This window comes from Plutella xylostella, chromosome 13, assembly GCF_932276165.1.
Source record: "Plutella xylostella chromosome 13, ilPluXylo3.1, whole genome shotgun sequence".
NCBI classification, from domain to species: domain Eukaryota; kingdom Metazoa; phylum Arthropoda; class Insecta; order Lepidoptera; family Plutellidae; genus Plutella; species Plutella xylostella.
The window spans coordinates 4,153,776-4,176,599 of record NC_063993.1 but is presented as its reverse complement, the minus strand read 5'-3'; the positions used below and the strand labels follow the sequence as shown (position 1 = coordinate 4,176,599).

Here is a 22,824-nt window from a genome sequence, read left to right as displayed (position 1 = left end):
TTAATTTAGATTAGGCACGGATCCTCTCGTGAAACGGACATGACTTCACCAATGTCGCTTTCAATGAGGTGGGTCTGTTTATTGCTTTAATACAAAAGGTGGACTTATTGCTAAAAGCATTTTTTACCAGCCAACCTATTTTAGAGTTTAGATTACGGATCCTCGACTGAAACGGACATGGATTCTCTCATGTTACGTTTAATGAGGTGGGTTTAGAGCTTAATTTAGATTAGGTACGGATCCTCTCGTGAAACGGACGGCACTTCACCAATGTAGGTTTTAATGAGGGTTGAGCGTTAATGCGTTAATTTACAGTCCAAAAATAAAGTACTGAAAATGGAAGTGGATCCTAATAAATTGATAAAGAACATGTTGAATTTCACTGATACTTTCAGTACTGGTAGAACTGTTTCATAGCAGCAATGAACAGGTGGCAGCTATTAAATAAAATATATCTACCGCAGAATATACATAAATACATACATATTTATAAGGTATCAGGTGAAGCATCCGTCAAAATCGTAAAAGTAGATGAGTTTCTGATTATTAAAACGGTGATGTAATAAGTTACGCAACGGAATTGTCTCACGATCTCATATTTTCCATGAATATGCAAGAAAATTTTAATCAATTTCCAATCCGATTGGAATGCATTATTATAATGTAAAATGCACATTTACAACAGTAGAAAGTTCCATCCATATTCATCTGTATAAACAAAAAAAAAATGTAACATAAAATGTAAATATTGCGTCATGATTATCGCATCGATAAATAATTTATCAGAATGATTTTGATCTTAATTATTGCCTTTATAATAAATTTGCCGCGACATAAGAATACCTATTTACCTACTAACTTATCACCATCAGCATCGGAATCAAACATCTTTCAGTAGATTTCAATGAATGTCTGATCATAGATAGCTGAAGTAAGCCAAAAATACTAGAGCAATAACATCACGGTCTTCTTCGCCTTCATATTTATCAATAGAATAGAATATAAACAAATTGATGCCAGACTAATAGTCCAATACCTACACCAATGCTTACAGTCTTCACTAACTAGCAATCTTAACAAACCCTTTCCCTTAAATTCCAGGCGATAGCAGCCATGAAGGTCCCCGGGCGGCTCGAGCTTTTAATCCGTGAGGGAGCTGGCGCTGAACTGGTGTCTCCGGAGAGCTCTGGCTACAACAGCTCTGCCTCATCAGCGGCGGGGGAGCGGAGCCCCGCGCCCGCAGCCCCCGCGCCCCTCGCCGTCCCCGCCGCCCTGCGAAGGAGGCTGGCTAGTGTGGCCGAGGAGGCCGCTGATAGAGCTGATAGGTGAGAGAGGGACAGGTGTATAATGTAATGGTGTTGGATTTCATCACGCACGCGGGATTGCCCCGCACGCGTGATAAGCTCAATTGTTATTTTGATACAATTCATTGTAAAGCGTGGAATATGCATGCGGGACGCGGGAAATTTGCTAGAAAACCCTCGTGCGTGAGTATATCCACACGCTGTTAAAAACGCCCTAATGGTGGTAGAGTAATAATTAGATAGATAGATATTCTTTATTTGTACACAAAAACATGGACAAAAATTACAAAAAAACTTAATCTAAAACATATGTACAAATGGCGGCCTTAATCGCTTAAAGCGATTTCTTGCAGGCAACCTAATTAATAGGTAATTTTGACTGTTTTAATAGAAATTGGGTAAAAAGTTCGCTTGTCCGATATTATTAAGTGGAATCCACGTATTGTCACTGCGGATTACAGTGATCATAGACTATATAGGGTTAAAATTTTGATAAACTTTAATTCATATAAATATATTGAAAAGGTAATCCAGTGTGATACCTACCTGTATGATATCTAGTTATATATTTTTGCTAATTAATATTATCTTTCGATAATCAAAATAATAATCTGATTCGTTACCTGCAGAGTATTGGAACTTAAACATCATTATCTATGATCATATCAAAAAGTTCAGGACGTTTTCTGTTGGTAAAAATTAGAACATATTCCATTTTACTACATCCACTATCTTACACAAAAATAATGTTGTAACTTGTTGCAGGTTAAACCTGAACCGAATCAAGCGGAGGACGTGGGACAGCATCGATTTCGACTGGAAGACGCCGCGAGACATCCACAACTTCGACGCGCCCTCGGACATCGAGCCCGACTACGACTGCCCCAGCATCCCCGACAACCCACACTCCTACGAGAACCAGAAGAAAAACATCATCGCCCAGAAGAAAGAGTTCACCACTAGTCCCTCAAACAGAACTATTATCAACTTGACAGAAGATGGCGCCACTATACAGTGCAGCTACGATAATAACCCGCCCCCGAGAAAGACGACGTTCTCCAGCTTAGCTAACAAGGAGAATGAGAAGAAGACGATAGTAGTGGAGGTGCACCACACGAATACGACCCAGTGCGCGGTCACGACGCACTGTAATAAGCCCCCTCCCTTGAAGAAAGAGATGAGTGCAGACGCGACCAGCTTGACTAGTAATACCACGCTATCCAGTGCCATTGCCGAAGAGATTCAGAGGAGGAAATTGGTAAGTTATGATTAAGTTTGATTGTAGTAGGTAAGGTCAGCAAAAAAGATGGGAAATAACAATCATTTAATTAACATATACAACGGTTAGAGAGATAAAAATATGAAATTTTACGAAGTTTAGCAAACCTAAGTACCGAACATAGCTAAAACCTATAAAAATATTATAACTTATTCGAATAACAGATATTTTAAAGCAAGTTAGGTAATAAAAAATAAACACAAAATATCTGGAAAATTTATAGATAACATAACATAACATAACACTCTGGCGAAAAGTGGGTGCAGCAATGCACCTCTGCCTACCCCGCAAGGGAGTACATTAGTACAAGGCGTGAGCGCGTGTTTTTTTTTTTTTTTTTTATAGATATTGTGCCGCATATTTGGTTGTATTTTTGACTGATCAAATTAGCCATATAAAAGAATTCAACGGGTTGCCTAAAAGTACACAGGACCCCTTGTCCTTTACCCCATTATGAGTAGGTTGAAACTTCCACCCACATATACATATATTATTGTGTTTGTGACTGTGTTTCCAGTTATTTCCAGTAACTACTGGGATTACTGTATTAAATTACCTAGGTACTTTTGAATATCGATAATGTTAAATTCCCGCAACCGTACCTACATTATTAATTATGCTTACTAAAAATCTAACTATTGTTACAGCTCAAGAAAACCTCAACCCAAGAGAACGCGAACCCACCAGAAGTTAAAAAGAAGGTGAGCACAGCCAAGCCGGTCGAGAACGAGAAGAAGAAGCAACATGACGCGCTCATGGACGAGTTCAAGAAGGTGCACAAGAAGATGTTCGCTAATGTAGACCACGCCTGTGACAAGAAAACAGACGACAATAACGACGATGCTGACAGCTTGGTTATAATACGGGTATGATAGATACAGGGTTATTTGTAAGAAGACCTGGGCCTTTCAGGAGGTGATAGAAGAAGGCATTTTCAGTCGATTGAACCCTGTAATGCATTATCCGAAACTTAACATTTTTTGAGATATGTATTTAATATTTCTGTTTTTTTTTATAAAACATATATAGGTCTACTTACCAATAACCCTGTATAAAATATGTAGGTACGCCTTGGAAAATATCTAACGAGCTTCGATTATTCATTGATTCTATCGAATCCAAATCGCAGCAGCATTGCCTTCACAGTCAGACTATTTCAGACTATTCTTCAGTTGTGTCACCCTGAGGATCTTTATAGAAAGTGAAGCATGCCGCCAGCGGAAGGTCTTGCAGTCCTAGGTTTGACCCCCGACGTCTCCATTGTTATAGCACGAGTGCTAGTGGTTGCTGAGCGTGGACAATTATTATTATTTTGTCTATCAGTTGGGTGCATGAAAGAAATATTGCCGACTCTGCAACTGGTATCGATAATATGATGTAAGAATCCTCAACACGGTCTCACACGTAACAAAATACAGTAGTAAATACACTTATACTTAATGTATCCCAAGAACGAGGTATAGGAGTAACGTGTATGAGAACGGCAGGAATCCGTAGGTGTAGCTATCTACCTGGCAATTTTTATTGCTTGCACTCTGTCATATGTTCATATTTAATGGATATATTTTCAAAGGTCCAGGGTTTGTTCCGTATCTACGCGGCTAAGTATCTATTTAGCCGCGGTAGCGTTGGTACTCTGACGGGATAGCTTTCAAAGGTGACGCGACTGTAGATGTAGCTAACAGTCGTGTCACCTAGATTCTAGATGTAGGGTAACGTAACGTACCTTGGGACGCTTGTACCTCGGGACATTGATTGTATTTTAAAAACCGGCTGAATAAACACATTAAAATTCTACCCTAGGCATAGTATTTTACTCGCTTGGCAAAACTAGTGAGTCTCGTGATCATACCAGCATCGAGTGTGTGGTGAAGACAATATGAAGTTTTTTGGAGTCAAAAGTAGCTTTTGTATAGTTTTTTGAGTTGCGTTATCTCATTGAGGCATGCTCAAAATAGAGACATGGATGTCACGTATAAATTTTCAGTTATTTAATTTTATGACATGGCAATTATCTGAAAGATTTCTAAATTAAAAATAAAGATATTTAAATTTTGGTTAAATATTGCTTTTTTGTACCTTAGGACATGATTAAGTTTGTACCTTGGGACACTGTTTCCTATAGCTTTATACTATGGAAAATGCAAACTTCTAAATAACGCCTTATATCTCTGTTCTTATTACTTCTTATTAGTGGCAGAGTGAAACTGGACAGAAGAGAGATGCAGTCAATCAATAAGAACAGAGATATAAGGCGTTATTTAGAAGTTTGCATTTTCCATAGTACAAAGCCATAGGAAACAGTGTCCCAAGGTACAAACGTGTAACGTACCTTGGGTCAAAACAAGCATTTTTACTTTTATCTGAATATAATAAAATCTGGCCACACCAAAGCTCCAGCACAAATACTAGTGATAATAGATTATATATCCTACCGAATAAAGAAAATTTCACATTAATATCTTTGTACGCTGCGATAGCTTCATTCAAAGTTGGGGTAGTCGAAAATGTCCCTAGGTACGTTACGTTACCCTAGCCTACAGTCGCCTCACTCAGTCGGAATTACTCTAAAATCTTTTAAGTTAGTATATTTTTGAGGTAGAAGCATTTTTGACAAATCCTTCCCAGATAGAGGTTTCATGATGTACAACTTAGGTGTTTTATTTTTAAATCCCTATGCATTCTGATCTCATGTGGTCTGAGTAGAATAACACGTCATATCTGTTTTAAAATAAAGATTCTAAACACATAGTTAGTAGGATGTGTATTATCAGTACCTAAAATATTCTTTAGGTACCTACGTATGTGCTGATAAATACGTAATTAATTATGAGTAAGTGGTACTATCACTAAAATCTGGTCGTTACAAAAATGCCGCGCTTAAATTATCTGGAATACCTATCATGTATTTGCATCCGGTGATTGATTTTGATAGACTCACAGACGGACGAATGAACGAAACGATGAACAAAATGTCTTTAAATAATGATGACGAACGGAACGGAAAGGCTGTCTGTAAGAAATCGCTTTAAGCTATAACACTGCCGTTTGTGTTAGATTAAGTTTTCCATGTTTTTATGTACAAATAAAAAATATCTATCTATCGTAGATACCATTGAACCCCAAAAACTAACTACGAAGGAGAGCATGCCAATGTCGATTCTGAAGCATAGAACAACGCGGACTTGGGTTCTGAAGGCACAAAACGTAATTTTAGTCATGTCAAACTAGATAAGTAATAATTTTGTTGAATGTCGAATAACAGTTTTAACACGGCTATGTGCGATACATCATATAGACTGATTTGAATACAAAAGATTAAATTCTAGCCTGGGACTCAATCGCGAAGTCAAAACGAAATACTTACTTACTTATAGTCCTGTTACTCCCCTGTGGAGCTTAGGGCTACAGACATTCTTCGCCACGCTTCCCTATCTTGAGCCGCCTCCTTCACTTGGGCCCACGATAGACCTGCCCTCTTCATTTCCGCCTCCACGGACCTTCTCCAGCTCTGTACGGGTCTACCTGGTCTCCTTCTTCCACCAGGCTGCCACTCGAAAGCAACTTGAGCATGGTTACAGTCGTGTCTTCTCATTGTATGGCCGATCCATCTCCAGCGCCTCATTGCGATTTCTTTCCTCAATGTGGTTTGGTTGCATTTTTTCCATAGGTCCACATTAGAGATCGTGTCCGGCCAGTATATGCGGAGAATCGAACGGAGGCACCTGTTGACGGTAACTTGGAGCTTGTGATGTAGCAGCTTTGTAGTCCTCCAAGTTTCACAGCCATATAGAAGGACCGACTTTACATTGCTTTCGAATATAGACAGCTTTAGACGAAGGGGCATTATGTGCGACTTCCAGACTGGGGCAAGCTGGGCGAAAGCCGCTTTTGCTTTCTTGATCCGGTTATCTATGTCCATATCAGCACCGCCTTTGTTCGTCAGGATACATCCAAGGTAGCAGAAGGTGTCTACTAGCTTCAGTTGCGAGTTGCCCAAGGTGACATGTTCTGTACTGCTGGAGCTAACTTTCATGCTTTCTGTTTTTGACGCATTTATCTTAAGGCCATATTTGCCACCTTCTCTTTGGAGATCTTCTATTTTACTTTGCATATCTGACAGCTTTTTGGATAAGAGAACAATGTCGTCCGCGTAGTCCAGGTCTTCTAATTGGCCTTGTCTCCAAGGGATTCCTCTTGAACCAGCAGAGACTTGTCGCATTATGTCGTCCAAGATGATTATGAAGAGAAGAGGAGAGAGAAGGCACCCTTGTTTGACCCCGGTAGAGATAGGAATAGGTGGTCCAATAAGCCCATCATGTATAACGTGGCACGTGCTGCCATTGTAGAGAGATTGTATGATATTGACAATTTTTGTTGGAATGCCTTTTTTCTTCAAACACGTCCACATGGCGGGCCACTGTATGGTGTCAAAGGCCTTTTCAAAATCCACAAAAGTGAGAAACAGTTCCGCATTCCATTCAACACACTCTTCAATAATAATACGTACCCGCTTGCTCCTCTCTTAAGTATTTCTCTATTTCTGTTGACATTCGGTTCAGCACGATTCAAAACGAAATAATATTTACGAAGTAATTAGTGTCAAATTCCATACATTTTGAATCCGAAAATCGGTGTCAAAAAAAGTTCGCAGAAGGTCCACAGTGAGGCTATTACGAAACAAGTTGATAATAAGTATTTCTTTACTGTCTTTTCACTTTCGCCTTCGTTAGGTGGCTTTTCTACTGCGCTTATCCAAGTAGATTTTTCACTTCCTATTTTCTAATGGTCTGAGTAGATAGGTATAATTACTTTGCATTTGCATGCAGTAGGTACCTAAGGAGTAATATAAACTTATTTAATAAAAATAATATGCAAAGAATAGATTACCAAAACAATCATAGCCAAGAATTTTCAAGTAGGCAGGTTACATAGTAGAAATACTCAGGTAAGTACATACGTATCTAAATTTGCAACATTTGTTGGGAAAACCACGATCTTAATTGTGCAGATCATCGTTTCGGTAATGTTAGATTACGCATAATGTCTGAGCATGTTTTTTCGTGATATTAGTTTGGTTATTATAATGTAGCCTTGGCAGTGGAGACGTTTTGTTTGTCAGTAACTATGAATAATTATAGTTTTTGTCCGGCGGCGCGTAGTGACGACGAAGTTCCGTGTTGTTCTACCGTACTTAGATCTTGGCTGTATATTTAAGAACTCGTTTATAACAATACAGTAAGTGAGTAGCATAAAGCATTATAAAGTACGTTTACTACTTCATTGCACACTAAACAAATATCGTTAAAGTGTCAGAAAAAAAGATACGAGAGAGGAATATAATACACCTATTTGAAGAACTATATCTCTTACAGTCAATCAATAACAATAAATTTAAGTCTGTATAAATGATCAATAACAGTAAGACAGTAAAGTTTTCAAAGAAAGTTATTAGAAATCCAAAATACAGCAAAATGGTCAACATTCATCACAGCATGCTACTAAGATGCCACCCTGACAGAAAAATTTAAAGGTACCTAGTTGAGAATTGGCAGAATGCATGCCGATTCCGAGCAGTCAACAACACAATGCTGTTCAGCGAGCACCGGATTCGATACTATTTTCGAATCTACACGAAGGGTCACTTTTACCAAACGCTAAACGTATTTAAATCAAATTTTAAATACATTTTGTACTAACTGACAGACGTATGACAGGCTACTAAATACGTTTAGGTTTGGTGAAATTCCACCTAACATATGTAAAAAACAAATGTCACTTTTGTAACTAACTTTTCCTTACATTTTGACAGTGACAGTTGACGATACGCAACGTTAACGGAGGTTCGAAACTTGTGCTTGCGACTCTGATGCAACCCAGGGGAATCTTCAATCTGTTCAATAGTGACATGTGCCTAGTACCTACAGAAGTACGTATCTACTAGCAATTTCTGTTCTTATAGCAAAACAGCAAACTTAATCAAAAGGAGGTAGGTATTTAATAGTATTACTCATTTGATTATTTGAATCATCGTAAAACTGGATAAGTATCTATAAATCTTCTAAAAGTATTGTTTTACATGTACACCAATTACCTACTTCAGAATTGAAAACATACAATAACATTACACACACATACAAGAAACAAGAGCTCTAAGAATGGTTTCAAACTATCCCATTGTGTTACTAGTATGTAGCATACGACTACTGTTTGTTGGTATACTGAGAATCGGAATTCTAAACAAGAATTGTTAACTAGCCCACTGTCACCGTCCGTCCGTCTCCCAGTATCGATCAAACTGTACCAAGTAGGCAAACTGATATCATGTACAGTCAGATTCATAAGTAGCTACACTTGTCAAACTCACAAACCGGTTTTACCATTGAAGAATAGTGCTATTCCGAGATTTACTCAAGAGTAAGAAACGCTATACGTCAATTTTATTCTCGTAATATTCTTAAATGGTAAAATCGGGCCTTATTCATTCAAACATCGTCAATGTCAATGAATTAAAAAGATCCCGACAAATTGAGAACCTCCAATTTATTGAAATCGGTTAAAAAGGTATATGTACCATAGTGTGTAGCAACTTGTGAAGCTGACCGTACTACTAGGGTAATACACTAAATAATCGATCGGGCGATGTTCAAGGAAGCGAGTCTACCCCCCCGCGCACTGACATGGCAGGGGCATTGCGTAACTCTGGAGAGATAGCTAGGGTGACCATGCGTCCTCAACGTTAGAGGAATGTCAGTCTTTCACACGGACTTTAAAGTGGTAGCTTATTTTTCATGAGATGTGCATGTCACATGAAGTCACGGATATAATAAGGTCTCGGCTCTCATTCGTGAAACCGTGGTGGGTTCGAATCTTTCCATGTACGAATGAATTTTTTATAGTGGCTTCACCAATAGGAAAAAGTAATTGCAGCTTCCTTTTCCGAAAATGAGGCTGGAGCAACAGCTGCGATGAGTGGATGGGAATATCGAGATATGGTATATTTTATGGCCGGAATCAGATAGTATTGATCTGGAAAACATTTACTTTCGGTCACCAACACAATTAGAAGAAACTACCTCTTTAAATAAACTAGCTAGTAGTTTGTTTGTGTATTTAAAAAAATAGTTGTTTACATCTAATATTTGAAGTAAACTACAAAATTGTCTAGTACAAATATCTACAGATATGGTTCCTCTACACTGATATGAGACAATACTTTCGAAATTAACGCGGTCGCCTCAACACGAATAATTAAATTACTACACGTCTATCTAACATTACATAAACGGTGCTATTGGAGCGGCGCTAATATGAAATAAACTTTTCAAAATCTATCGAAGGTTAATTGTTCTCGATTTCAGTCTAGATTTTGCATAAATCGACTAGGCATTGCATTATACACTCTGAGTTGCCATATTACTCGTTCCGAAATTTTATAAGTATCTTTTATTAAAAAACTAGGTACTATACATGACTGCTTTAGAGATTATAACATAATTAGTTACTTATGCTTTTTGTTAACAGATATAATAATAGGCAGGTACTCATCTAAAAGAATTTGTATGTAGATAGATAGTTTCAGCTGAAAACTAAATCTATATAGATAGATAGTTGTATCGCTGTGGAACCTCTAATTTTCCTGGAATCTCCACGTTTGCAGCAAGAACTTACGATGCCACATACTTTGTCTTAAATGAAGTAGTCTAATTGGCCATAATTACTATGAAAAGTTACGCGCTATGAGTTGCTCTTGCTAGTGTTACGAAATTTTATAATTAAATATTTATTAATAGGTACCCACATAAGGGTTATGCACGCCCATACCTATGTAAGCTTTCCACATGGCTAATTAGTAATTTACTGAGTTAAATGGCAACACCATTAGAGACTTTTTAAGCTGATAAGGCTTTTTTACAGATTAGTTAAGACTAAATTGAAGGTAAGTGGAGCTCCTACCTACGACCGTGGGAGGTACCTTATAGAAGAAAACATATTATGTACTTAGTATATCATAATACCTAATATGTATATTTCAATATGATTATATTTGATATCGTTTCACGTGTTATTTTTGTTCGAAAGGGTATAAGCCATGGTGGTGCATGCCTGAGCGATGACCTAAACTGAGAACTCACGGCTACCATCTTGATAAAAATGACAATAGCCTTTGTGCTGTGTGATTCCAAGATATTTCACATTTATCTAGTTACACTAAAGGTGCAAACTTGCGCTAACGTTGGTATTGTTAGCGGAGTCCGAGTTGGTTGTTGAACGAAAAACGCCTAGAGGGTTACACTTGCTTCACAAATATTAAACGAAGGCGAGCTGCTATACAATCGGTATTTTTTATAACGAGATTGAGTAGTGATCACATCACATCAATTTGTACAGATTTCATAACAGGAATTTAATAAGTGTGTGCGAAACTGCGGACCGTTAAGACTGTAATTCGGGTTCTACCTTTTTTGTCATAAGATTTATTTGCCTAATCTCGTATTGCATTAGTAACGTTTGGTCAAAGTCTCGTTACGCCGAAAATCGTATGGCATAAATCTCGTTTAGTAAAAAGTTATTTCGCATAACATTGTTTAGCCTAATAATGGTATGGCCAAATCTTGAATAGCCTAATAATGCTATGGCATAGGTTTATACAAAGTAATAATATTTAACTTTGACGGAGCGTCTCCCTACATAGCGCAAACTGGTGCCTTGTATTGTTTCCGCTGTTTGGAAAACGCTCCGCTCCGCTTCGCTGCGCTCCGCTTTGGTTTTGATGAACATGTGCACCTAACACGCTCCTCCTCGCTTTGCTCGTCGTCGCACCTATTTTTAGGTTTCGATCTCATGGGGTTTGTAATAATTATATTGGTCGTTAACTTTCGATTTTTTGATCACACAATATCGTGATTTTTGGGATGTAGGAGAAAAATACCACAATTTGTACATTTACTATATACTTAATATATTATTTATTAAGATAACATAAGAAGAAACAAGATTCTACATAGGTATAGACGAACATAAATTTGAGCAAACGAAACTTAGGTGTTTAAAGATTGTGCCTAAAGAGTTTTAGACGAAACGAGCCTTATGCCAAATAAGTCTTGGCAAAGTGATGGTTCGGTCAAAAAAGTTAAGACCATACGAGTTATGCGAAATTAGTTTTGGTCAATAAAGATTATGCGAGATGAGCGGAACCCGTGGTACTGTACCTACTTACTCTGTAGGTTCTTTTTATATAGATGTAGGTAGGTACCTAGTATGTAGTTGTATTGTAAAAAGTAATTAGACAACCACCTGCTGAGCTACGAAATATGTGATTTCAATCTTATGATATTATCTTGCACTCGGCAGTAGGCCAGTAGTTACTACTGAACCAAATGGAGTAGACAATAAGTACCGTTGAGGATTGTGGCTTTATTCGGTTTTTTTTACTTCCTGTATACCATCCATCATAATACGACTCAGAAAGAAATTTGTTTGAAATGGCACATTTAAGGCATAAGCGTAAATTTTTCGGCACAACCGACGCATCGCATTAAATATTCTTTGTATAGAAATTCACACAAGTGCCTCCACTACATCGGTATTGACCGACGCCTAAGAAAATCCCTTTGGTCCGATACGTACGATATCGATAGGTGGACGCTTACCTTTAGGCTTTTTTCGACAATACGTAGGCCGACCAACCACTGCTTTTTCTTTTCTAAACGGAAGTTTAAAAATATCTTAGTAACTGAACTATGTATGTTATAAAACAACGCACATGTTTCTAATATCTAACGTGCATTTAAGTATCCCATAAGGACTTAAAGTAGTCAGTCCACTTTCTTATAGCTAAGTATCTACCTAAGTATCTTGTGGAAAACAAACTTGTTTTTCTCGATATATTGTTTTGAAATTATGAGTTCCTATTACCGTACGTGCACTTTCTACATAATATACATATGAGGTAGAATTTTTACAATGATCGACCTTACTTCTTTTAAAATGGCTGCCAATGTGTTACACAGTAAACAGTTTATTTATTTATTTATTTACGCAAACATAAAAGACATTTAGGTTACAAATGAATTGTGCGTCAGAAACCTGTTAGGGTTTATATGCGCACTATGGTTCCTAGACTGAAATACATACATAACTATAGTGTTAGTTAGGTACTTACAGGTTTTTCGAGAAACAGGCGATAATCTACTCTAGCTCACAATTTCAGTTTGTTTTTCGTGTTAATATTTAACATAAATGGGCTCTATACATACATATAGGTACTCAAAAATGAAGATTAGATGATCATGATCATTTTAAGAAAACAGGCAGGTTTAGGTAATTAGTAGAATGCAATGCAACTCATTGAAAGAAAATCACCGACATTTATGTAGCTAGGTAAACGATAAAATTTCAATTACTTGGAAGAACAAATACCTACTTAACTATAATCAAATTATTTAATACCAAGAAATGTGGTAATTTAACGGTATCTACTTAATAAATAAATCATACCTAATATACTGCTATGACCATGTGTTTTGAAACTGTATTTTGATATCTATCTGATTGCAAAAATGGGTGAATAGTGTCGACAGTAGTAGCCAGGGTCCGATCATGGGCGGCGGAGCGCACATCGTGATTTCGCATGAATTCTCCTTGCACTGATAACGACGCCGCGCGGCCGCCGCTGCCGCTGCCTCAGTCGCGCGCTGCACGTCGCCACACGCCGTAGTGGGCAGCCATCTTGTTTTTCCGCGCCGATTTTCACGGAAAATTATTATCGGCGGCCTTCACGCGCGCTTCACATTATTTACCAGTTCTCATCCGTGAAGCTTAGCTAATGCTAAAACACTTTTATTTTCATCCTGATATATTAAACGTGTCGTGCCTTCCAATTATGTGATGGTTTGAGTTTGAACGGGACTATATTTCTTATATTCTTCGTTTTTCATCTAATCGCGCTCCAAAATGAAGCAAAACAACAAAACGAAACCGTTAGTGATCATTCAGTGCTACGAAGTAAGTTGAACCACTTGTACATCGCTAGAATAGGATTGTTCCTATTATTATTGGAGCGAGGCAGTGTAGGTACTATTACTACCTATCTCGGATAATATACTTACTACTTTTACTGTCGGTAAACATATATGAATCATTATTACTTATAATTGTTTTTCAGTAACTTATTTTGTAATATGCAACCACAGAATCGGTCGCAATAAACGCTGTTCTGTACATTCTTAGGTGGGTACTTGGTGAAATTTTCCCCATTATAGTTGTACTTAAGTACTTATATATTTTTCAATGTTAAGAGAAATGAGTAATACTTACAAATCTATCAACAGGTTGATAACCTACTATCTATATCTAGGTACAATAGGTAGCGAGTAACCACCTCGGTATAGATAGGTGTTAACAAATATCGACTTATCACAGGTTTTGGTACGGCGATATTTGATACTGTCGATTTATAGATAAGTACCAACATAAAATATTTTATAAAAAATATAAGCAATCTTAACTACACCTTATAAAAACTTCCAATTCAAAATAAATAACATAACTAATAATGCATAAAAATTACAAAAATAAATCATTCTTGATCAATTTTTCAATGGTTTTAGATATGGGATGCTGAATGTTTGTATTAGACAGTGACAGCAACAAATTTATTCCTCAGATAACGTTTATCTGATCATTGAAAAATCAGGCTTCTACCTAACGTTGTTACTACAGTTGATGCGTTAAATTTATCGGGTAATTAACTATATTTTTTTTGCAGAAAACTAATCTGAAACTAATGATTCTAACCAATAATCCAAGCTTAGGTATGACCTCGAGCGAAAAATATCTACAACTTGGTAAAAAAAAAACTAAACAGTGTTGGTTTATTGATTTGTATCGGCATATAAACACAGTTAATAGGTTTATCACTGCATAATCTGTCTGGCTTGAGTGACTTCGACCTTCTGTTCATCCGAAAACACTCACGATTTCCGCTTTAGCATTCTGCTGAGAGGTTGTTAATGGCTGAGAGGTTTGAGACTGCTATGTAGGTACTTGAGTGCCTACCATTATTCTAAAGTACCCACTTAATCCAGTATTAGCCCTATATATTATAAATGCATTTAAGTATAAGTATATTTTTATTTTCATTTGATTGCTCACACAATGATTATAGCAATAAATTCTTACCTAAGTAATGCAAAGATTTTCAACTTACTATGTACCTAGTCAGTATTTTTGCGTTTCATTCTTAAGTCGCATACCGATCGAGCCACATAGTTGAGTATTGCACTCGACTCTGACATCATACGAGCACTATCGTAATAAACTTGACTTTACCGTGTGACCGCAGCGATGAAATGTTTTAAGAAATAAACAGGTAGATGTAGATACGTAGTGTGTCGTCATCCGTGACCTTGCTTTTGAGAAGAATACATTATACATCATGCCTATTTCATTTTGATCAACTTAAACCTAGAATCCCGGTAGCGTTTAGACACACGCACTCACGCCTTGTACTAATGTACTCCCTTGCGGGGTAGGCAGAGGTGCATTGCTGCACCCACTTTTCGCCAGAGTGTTATGTTAGTCCCAAAAGTCCCAATGTAATAGGGGGCGGGCCTATTGCCATTTTACGGGCACATCCAAGACCCGAGAACAAATATATGTGTTTAAACAAATATCTGCTCCGGCCGGGAATCGAACCCGGGACCATCGGCTCAGTAGTCAGGTCACTAACCACTACGCCATTCGGTCGTCTTAGCGTTTAGCATACACATTTTGCACAGAGTTTGTAAATTTAGAGGTACTTAATAAGTTTTCTACTTTCATGGTAATAAGCTAAGATGTTAAATGTATCGCGCTTCAATTTAATTGGAAATAAAGTTTGTAAAACAAACCGTACATTTTCGAGTCATCACTAGGTATAGGTATAAAGTATAAACGCAGTAATTCGCACGTCGTCACCTACCCATTACAACCAACACAAACCTTTGCCATCTGTGGAAGCCATAAGTTATGTAATCAACCGATACTAGTCAGTCCGCATAAAATTATTTCCTTTCTCGATATGTACAATGTAAAGTTCAAAGTCAAATATTAGCGGTAATTCCCTTGACTTTTTCTGTCCATCCATATCCAAGAAAATTAAAGTTAATGGAACATGTAACTTTACTTTTGCATCGTTAGGTCTCGGTTTGAGTTAGGTCATTTCCTGGGCAATGACGCTGAATTGCTAATACAGGTATTGTAGCTATTAGGCTAAAAGTGATTTTAGGTCGATTGCCTTCAAGTTAGTCGTACAAACCGGCTCCTAAACTCGTTCTACTTGACGGAGGTCTCGGGTTAAAGCACGTTTAGTTGAGAGTCATCCTGAAACTGGACCTATCCTACTGTATCCAACTGTACCTAGATCTTTAGACGCCCCAAGCTATGTAGCACCTAAGTTATCCGGTATCCTGCCTGTGGATCTAAATATAACAAACTTGGTTTATCTTCACTGATAGATTCAATATCTGTGAATGTACGAGTAACTAAGTGCACATAATAGACCGTTGGTTACTGACTAGATATGAACAACGTATTTCATTTGAAAGAGTAATGTTTTATTGCACTAATTACCTTCACGATAAAAAAGACTTTGAAAATTTGACGTCATTTAATTTATGCTTGTTACAGGATCGTCAGCAGACACTACCATTGTGGAAAACGGAAAATGGCACTTCAGGAGTCATCACCAATGGAACCGCAATCAGCAACGGACACCAAAAGCCGTCGCCCAAGAGAGACGCCCCCGACCACCCCCCGCCGCCCCCTCCCGTACGTCGCTCATGCACCGATTACTTATTACGATAACATAACCACATTTATCATGCCCATATCTACGTCCATTAAAATCAAATCAGCCGACACTAGATAGGTACCTACACTACATGCCTATGCAATCGCTAATGCTACATCACATCATCAAGTCTTTGTTGCAAGTAATGCATCCACCATTCTACTCCAACAAATAAATAACGATAAACTGTCGCAGGTATGTAGTATTACTCGTGTCTATATCAGTGACACTTCCACAGATGCCGGCCACCAACGGGCACCACAACGGCGACGTGAAGAAAACAATCAGCCAAGTGCAGGAGAAAATCAATTCAGATCTCACGAACGGATCGAGCCCGAGAAATGGCATTAGAAACGGTTCCATCTCGAGGACTCCCACGCCGGATTACAACAAGCCGGAGCCATTGTCGCAGGTGAAACTGAGGAACGGGAGTAGGGAGGAGAACGCTGATATGGAGTCGCTGGAGTCGTTTAAGCTGCGCGCACCGGCCGCGGTGGCGGTGAAGCCGCCGAGCACGTATTTCGTGCGTGCGCCCAACGGCACGGCCACCATGAAGAAGTCGGGGCGGCCCGTGTCCGTCACCATCGGGGAGTACGGCGCGGGCGGCGTGCGCCGGCAGCCCTCGCGCCTCGACTTCCTTCCCGACCAGCTCGACGCGCCTCTCAACACGGACGACGTCTCCAACCGACTGCAGTCCGAACTGGCGCTCACGTTGTCCAGATCCAACTTGAGGAAAAAGACTGAGGCCTTGGTAAGTTAAATATTAATAAATAATGTACATTTTATGATGTTACCTGCTTAAGTATATTTTATTTGTAACCGAAACGTTAACGAAAATTTGCTGTATTATGTAATATTTCAGAACCACCAAATCAAAAAGAAAGATTGCGGAGATATTGATAACGTATCATTAGATAGAAATTTCCACGCTAGATACGGAAACAATCTGTTGCCCCTGCCCCCCTCCATCAGTATCCCTAAGGTCTGTGGGGTGAGCCACGGTAATGTCGACCACCACCCGCTACTCAAATAACGCCGAAACGATCCTCTGTAAGATTGTTTTCCGCCCTGCATGTTACGTTTTTTCACGGATTAAAATTTCTCGGCACAGTCATAGAAAGGCACATTTAACTTTTTACCCTTACTTATTGGAAATCTGCAGCAAAAACTATTTTTAGATTGGTCACAAAACCATTTCTCTAGAAAGGCGACAGCACTATACTTACTCTAATTATGGTAGTCTAAACCACAGTAAACATTTTAACCGCACGTTTGCCTACTAAACCGCAGATGTAGCAAGAAATTAATTCTTCATTCAGAATATTACCTGTTGGTTTATTTATGGATGCATATGAAGCGCTAAAGTACCCACCTAACTATCTTAAACTTTCCCTCATAGCATGATCTCGATTTTTACATCTACTTAGACTCAATAGAAAATGCGGGAAAACGTAGGCAACATTTACGGACTTTTATACATACCTTATTTTAAGTGATCTACGATGTTTTAATTTTCGACTGCTTACAGTACTTATAGTAGGTATATACAATACTTATAAAGGAGTTCAATTTCGATAAACTGTAGGTGATGGAAAATTTTCTATTTTTTTTACCGCACGCATGCAATCACACAAAATTTTATATGCATAGTTACCTATGTACCTATAAATCCTATAGTACCTACTATAAATAATGTTTATTTCTAATAAACAAAAAACTTTCGTGAAAAAACATAAAGGCTCTACTTAGGCACGCATTGTGTAACATTACAACTTTATGGTGATTTTCTTCATCTTTCTTTATCATTGGAATCGGTGTGAGGTACGCAATTAAAAAAATAGTGGAGCAAAACTAATAAAAATAGTCAGTAGCTGGTTTACTTGTCGGTTGCACAACATTAGTCATTGGTTTTGTTTGAAGATAATATAAAATATATTTATTGTTTATTTTTCAGATTGATGGCTGAAGTGCAGCCATATCGCCTATGATTCGTCCGTCCGCGTCACACTGTAAATACATTCTTATTATATTGTAGTATTTAGTATAAAATGTATTTATACGGTTAATTTATTCTTGAAACTCTTCTTATTTTACAGCCAAAGTTAGGTTCTTATTTTTATCAGTAAACGAGTATAAATATTATTATAATTTTAGTGCCACATTGAATAACCGATTTTCCATAATGTTTATATTAGATATTTAAGTGTAAGATTGGCTCTGTATTTTATGAATTTTATTGCATGGTAGCATATAGACTATGCGAACTGAAATCCTAAGTCAAATAATAAACGAGTGTACTTAAGAAATACTCCTTTGTGCTTATTTATTGCTTTTACCTATAGTCATAGTAACTATCGCCCGATTCAATGGTCAGATAATAAAGTTGTAATGAGGTAATACGGTACCTAACTGACAGCTGTGTACGTATAAGATAGAAATAGGAAGTGTGAGTTAAATATGATAATCGGATGGTAATCGTCACTTCCGTAGGTGAAAGTGTGAGAAGAAGTAATCACCATAAAATAAACAATTAACATCATATAACACAATAGGTATGTCAGTATCAGTTTGTACCTAACTATAAATTACTTATTGTTAGAGACGAACGTAATAGCCGATAATATTCCCCGAGGAAAAGAGATAAAAGTATACACCCTAGATCTCCGAATTCAACTAAAATCACTAAAATATACCAACAACACCACAGACCCCCTTTAGTCTCGCTTGGACTTTCGCAACTGAGAAAAAAATAAATTTACGATTCTATTGCGATGTAGGAAGTCCTCCAACCCGATTTAGTCGAGCCGAGCGTGGTGGAAATTTGTCACAACACAATAGGGTTCTATTCATGTGCGTCAGAAACACCAGCTAACCCTGAAAGCGCATCACGTAGGGTTTTCTCTGTGTGGGAGCTACTGACTCTTATCTGACTAGCTATACTTAGGTAAATCCTTCCACCACGAGACCACAACCCTTATAAATAAGGATCTCATAAAGTTAAAAGCATTGAGTATTAATGAATGTGAATCTGAATCCGAGTTTCCTTCGATTTCTCAGAATAACAGCTTGCGCGAAAGTTCCATATTCCTATCAAAAACTTCAACATTTACAAATGCCATGAAAATGCCAAATGCATACTAAAATTATTGCGAATAATATTTTATTTTCTTAGTAATATGCCGTACGGGATAATGAGACAGTTACTTTCAAACGAATATGATGATTTGTACGACACGATACTTATTGAGAGTTATTTTAATGAGACGACACGAATGGGGAAGCCCCTGCAACCTGTGATAGTCGGTAAGGTTAAACATGGATCAACCCACTAAGATAAAATGCAAATCAAATAGGTAAACCGCTAGCAGTAGCTGCCTTTTTATCAGTGTATTTACCTACAGTAGTTAAAATGGATTTAAGTTGGTTCATAAAGATTTTGATAAAACGTAACCCTATTTTAGAATGTTGCCTGGTCAAAACGATAGAATAGAGCCCAATTACCTACATATTAGGTTACTTATATGGAAATATCTAGTTTAAGTAAATAGATGTAGGGGAACCCGGGGTAAGACGGGGTCGCTAAGGGAAAATTAAAAAAACAACAGGTATTTATAACCACAACGTTATCAATTATTTATGGCTCATTAGGAACTTAATGACGAACACTTTGGCACAGCTTTTGCCAAAAAAGTAATCATTACAATTGACTTATTTTAAAAAATGGGAAATAAACCATCTTGCTCCATGTACGGGGTAAGATGTGGTAAGTATACTATGTGGAGCACAAAACAGAGAAACAACACTTCTTCTGTGATTTTATCGTCAACACCAGCACCTGCAGTGTGAGCCCAACGCCTGCACCTTTGAAATCCGACCCACTTTTCCTTAAATTTGTAGTAGGACTGTTGATATCCTCAAGTAGAGGAAGACACAGTCATCTTCGTTGTTGTTCTTCTTCGTAGGCAGTATCTGCTTTGTCTTTTTAGCCAACTTCCCTGTAGCCCTTTTAGAGCCCTTCTACAATGTGAAATGTCGGGTTGAAGAAAAAAAAAACTTTACCAAGCTAGATCCGTACCCTATCTTGCCCCTCCAAAAATACCCCGTCTTGCCCCATGTTATATTTTTTACAAAAATTATTCATAAAAAAATATTTTCAATGTTAAAGTGATTTTGCACATATTTAAACAAAGCGTACCGAACCTTAAATAAAAAGACACAATTATCAAAACTGCCACTGTTTTAATTACTGTGTTGTGACGTTGTTTCTACCGGTCAAAAATAACAAGGACACTACGCAAAAACAAACAAATGAGCTTACACAAAAAACGCACGCGCTCACACCTGCTGTCACTGGCGCACTAAAGGTTAATCATTTAAGCCTTTCTATTGGCTCATTATTCAGATTCCTAAGATGTATAGTTTTGCATATATGTGGGGGGTCCCGTCTTACCCCGCGACCCCATCTTACCCCGGGTTCCCCTACCTACCTGGGCCTAATCGTAAACTTGTAGGTAACTTTTCTAGCTCCTACAATAAATTTTATAATCAACAGGGCTAACTCCAACCAAATTAGTAATCGCATGCGCCAAGATATTCAAAAGCGGCCATTGGGGCCGGCCAAACCAAGCATGGAGCCACCACCAAATGGGAAAGTGGGAAATCACGTCACTAACTGAAAACATGGAAGTAGAGTTAAACTCAATGTGCCCGTTAGACTCAGTCAATTTGAGCATCTTCAAGTTTACATCTAGACAGTCTCTGAAAGCTAAATTCATCAATAACAAATGCCGCTATTTCGAACTTGGAGCTATTGAAAAACGAAAGGTTAGATTACTTCCTTATGACAAAAACTGCCTCATCATGAGTGTGATTTTTTAACGGACTTAACAGCTAGATAGGTACCATTCTACGTGTTTTTTTAGATATTCTGGAAACTGTGGTGTTTGCATGTTGGAGAACTGAATAGTTCTTCCAGGTTATGGCCTTACAAGGAAAGTGATTCTGGAATGACCCCATGTGAACCGGACAAGGATTCGGCCAAGTACAGCACTGAGACACATGAAGAATGTAAAAAGGTTTGATACTAACATTGTAGACTGTTCAGGTAGGTTCTTTTCTATTCTATTCTCATAGGGGGTGAAGTTCCTGTACGTGGCTCTCTCGAGTGGAACCTTTGTACATATCCCCTTAAACCTTTGTACATATCCCCTTTGTAGGTCAGATAGGTTAATAGCAGCCTTCCTTGAAGATACGTACTAAGTACTTTATTAAGTACTTAATTTCTGTTTTAGTGTTATATTTTTATTGTAAACTTGTCTATCGAATTGGTTTAGCTGTAAGGGTCTAAGTTATTGAAATAAATAAATAAATAAATACCTACCTTCAATACAACTCAAGAATCAATATGAACTGAAAATGCTTTTATATGAAAATAGAGTGAGCGTTGAACATAATTCTAACTGGGTGTAACGAGGTCTGAGGCAGAAACACATCAGTGCCTAGGTGAGCAGGACCGAGCAATCACATTTGTTTTGTGGCGCTGCTTGGTACAAGATATTTGGATTAGGTATATCGGGCAGTGGACCTGTGGCATAGGGTAGGCATTAGGTAGCCTAGCCACATGAAATTGATTGAAAAATTTTACTCAATTTCAGACAGGCCGGTGGCTGGACAAATATTTGTATTTGGGTTCAAAGAGGGTGGCAGACGACGATTTGTTCACGCCTGTCGCTTTGCCGGGCCTCGGGAACCTAGAGTTCCTGTACAAGAACCAGTTGCTAAGTTTCTCTGACACCTCTGAGGATGGGAAGGTTTCTCTGAACAGGAGCCTGTCCAACGAGTGCTACTCGTGCACCTATAGCGGGGAGCCCACATCTAACGTGACTTACACGTCCCTCATGACCACGGTTAGTGTCGTTTCGTTTGTTGTTTTGTACAGGTTTGTAGATTTTGTAATTTTACCACAGAGATACGGAGAAATAATTAAAATTCAAATACTTAGTACCTAAGCATTGGGTGACTCTAGGGATTGTCGGAAAATCGTGAAATAAAAATCTAGATATACTAAGTAAGTACGTACATAGTTACATACTTAATATTAGGTAAGTAACTTATTAAATAAATAATTCAATATATAATCCCTCTTTAAGGTACACAGTGGAAATAATCAGATGCTGCTTATAGAATGTATTAAATTCATCTTGGTTAAACAATTAATAAAAAAATTACATCAATTAAACAAATATTTTATTAATAAATGTCCAAAATCCGCCCGTCTATTTTGAAATCGCCATAAAACCATTTTAATTTTATGGAAACCTCATCCAGTGACCAGCTGTCCCGGCATCGGACGGAAACGGATGCGTCGGTACGTACGCATGCCGATCATATGTGGGGACATCTCACAC

At 38.0% G+C, this 22,824-nt stretch overlaps 2 protein-coding genes across 2 annotated transcripts in view; both read left to right on the top strand.

Annotated features, from left to right (window-relative positions):
* Positions 1-18,725, top strand: part of LOC105386956 — a 37,740-nt gene extending 19,015 nt beyond the window's left edge. Inside the window, exons 7-12 of the mRNA XM_048624895.1 lie at positions 1,102-1,325; positions 2,070-2,562; positions 3,231-3,437; positions 16,255-16,395; positions 16,656-17,168; positions 18,372-18,725. Coding sequence (XP_048480852.1) covers positions 1,102-1,325; positions 2,070-2,562; positions 3,231-3,437; positions 16,255-16,395; positions 16,656-17,168; positions 18,372-18,383 — 1,590 coding nt within the window. The 3' untranslated portion in view covers positions 18,384-18,725. The remainder of the gene's footprint in view (positions 1-1,101; positions 1,326-2,069; positions 2,563-3,230; positions 3,438-16,254; positions 16,396-16,655; positions 17,169-18,371) is intronic.
* A 632-nt stretch (positions 18,726-19,357) lies between these two features.
* LOC105386966 lies at positions 19,358-22,440 on the top strand. The gene is made up of 4 exons (XM_011557623.3): positions 19,358-19,720; positions 20,970-21,241; positions 21,340-21,492; positions 22,072-22,440. Exons 1-4 carry the CDS (start codon positions 19,594-19,596, stop codon positions 22,423-22,425), a joined length of 906 nt encoding a protein of 301 aa, XP_011555925.3. The 5' UTR covers positions 19,358-19,593; the 3' UTR covers positions 22,426-22,440.
* Positions 22,441-22,824: the final 384 nt, after the last annotated feature.

What these genes read in the sequence shown, in the direction of transcription:
- LOC105386966 (XM_011557623.3), top strand. Translation starts at nt 19,594, where the DNA reads ATGCCGTACGGGATAATGAGACAGTTACTTTCAAACGAATATGATGAT. An exon ending in GAGCTATTGAAAAACGAAAG is followed by an intron (nt 21,242 to 21,339) that starts GTTAGATTACTT and finishes GTGTTTTTTTAG; the next exon opens with ATATTCTGGAAACTGTGGTG. An exon ending in CACATGAAGAATGTAAAAAG is followed by an intron (nt 21,493 to 22,071) that starts GTTTGATACTAA and finishes ACTCAATTTCAG; the next exon opens with ACAGGCCGGTGGCTGGACAA.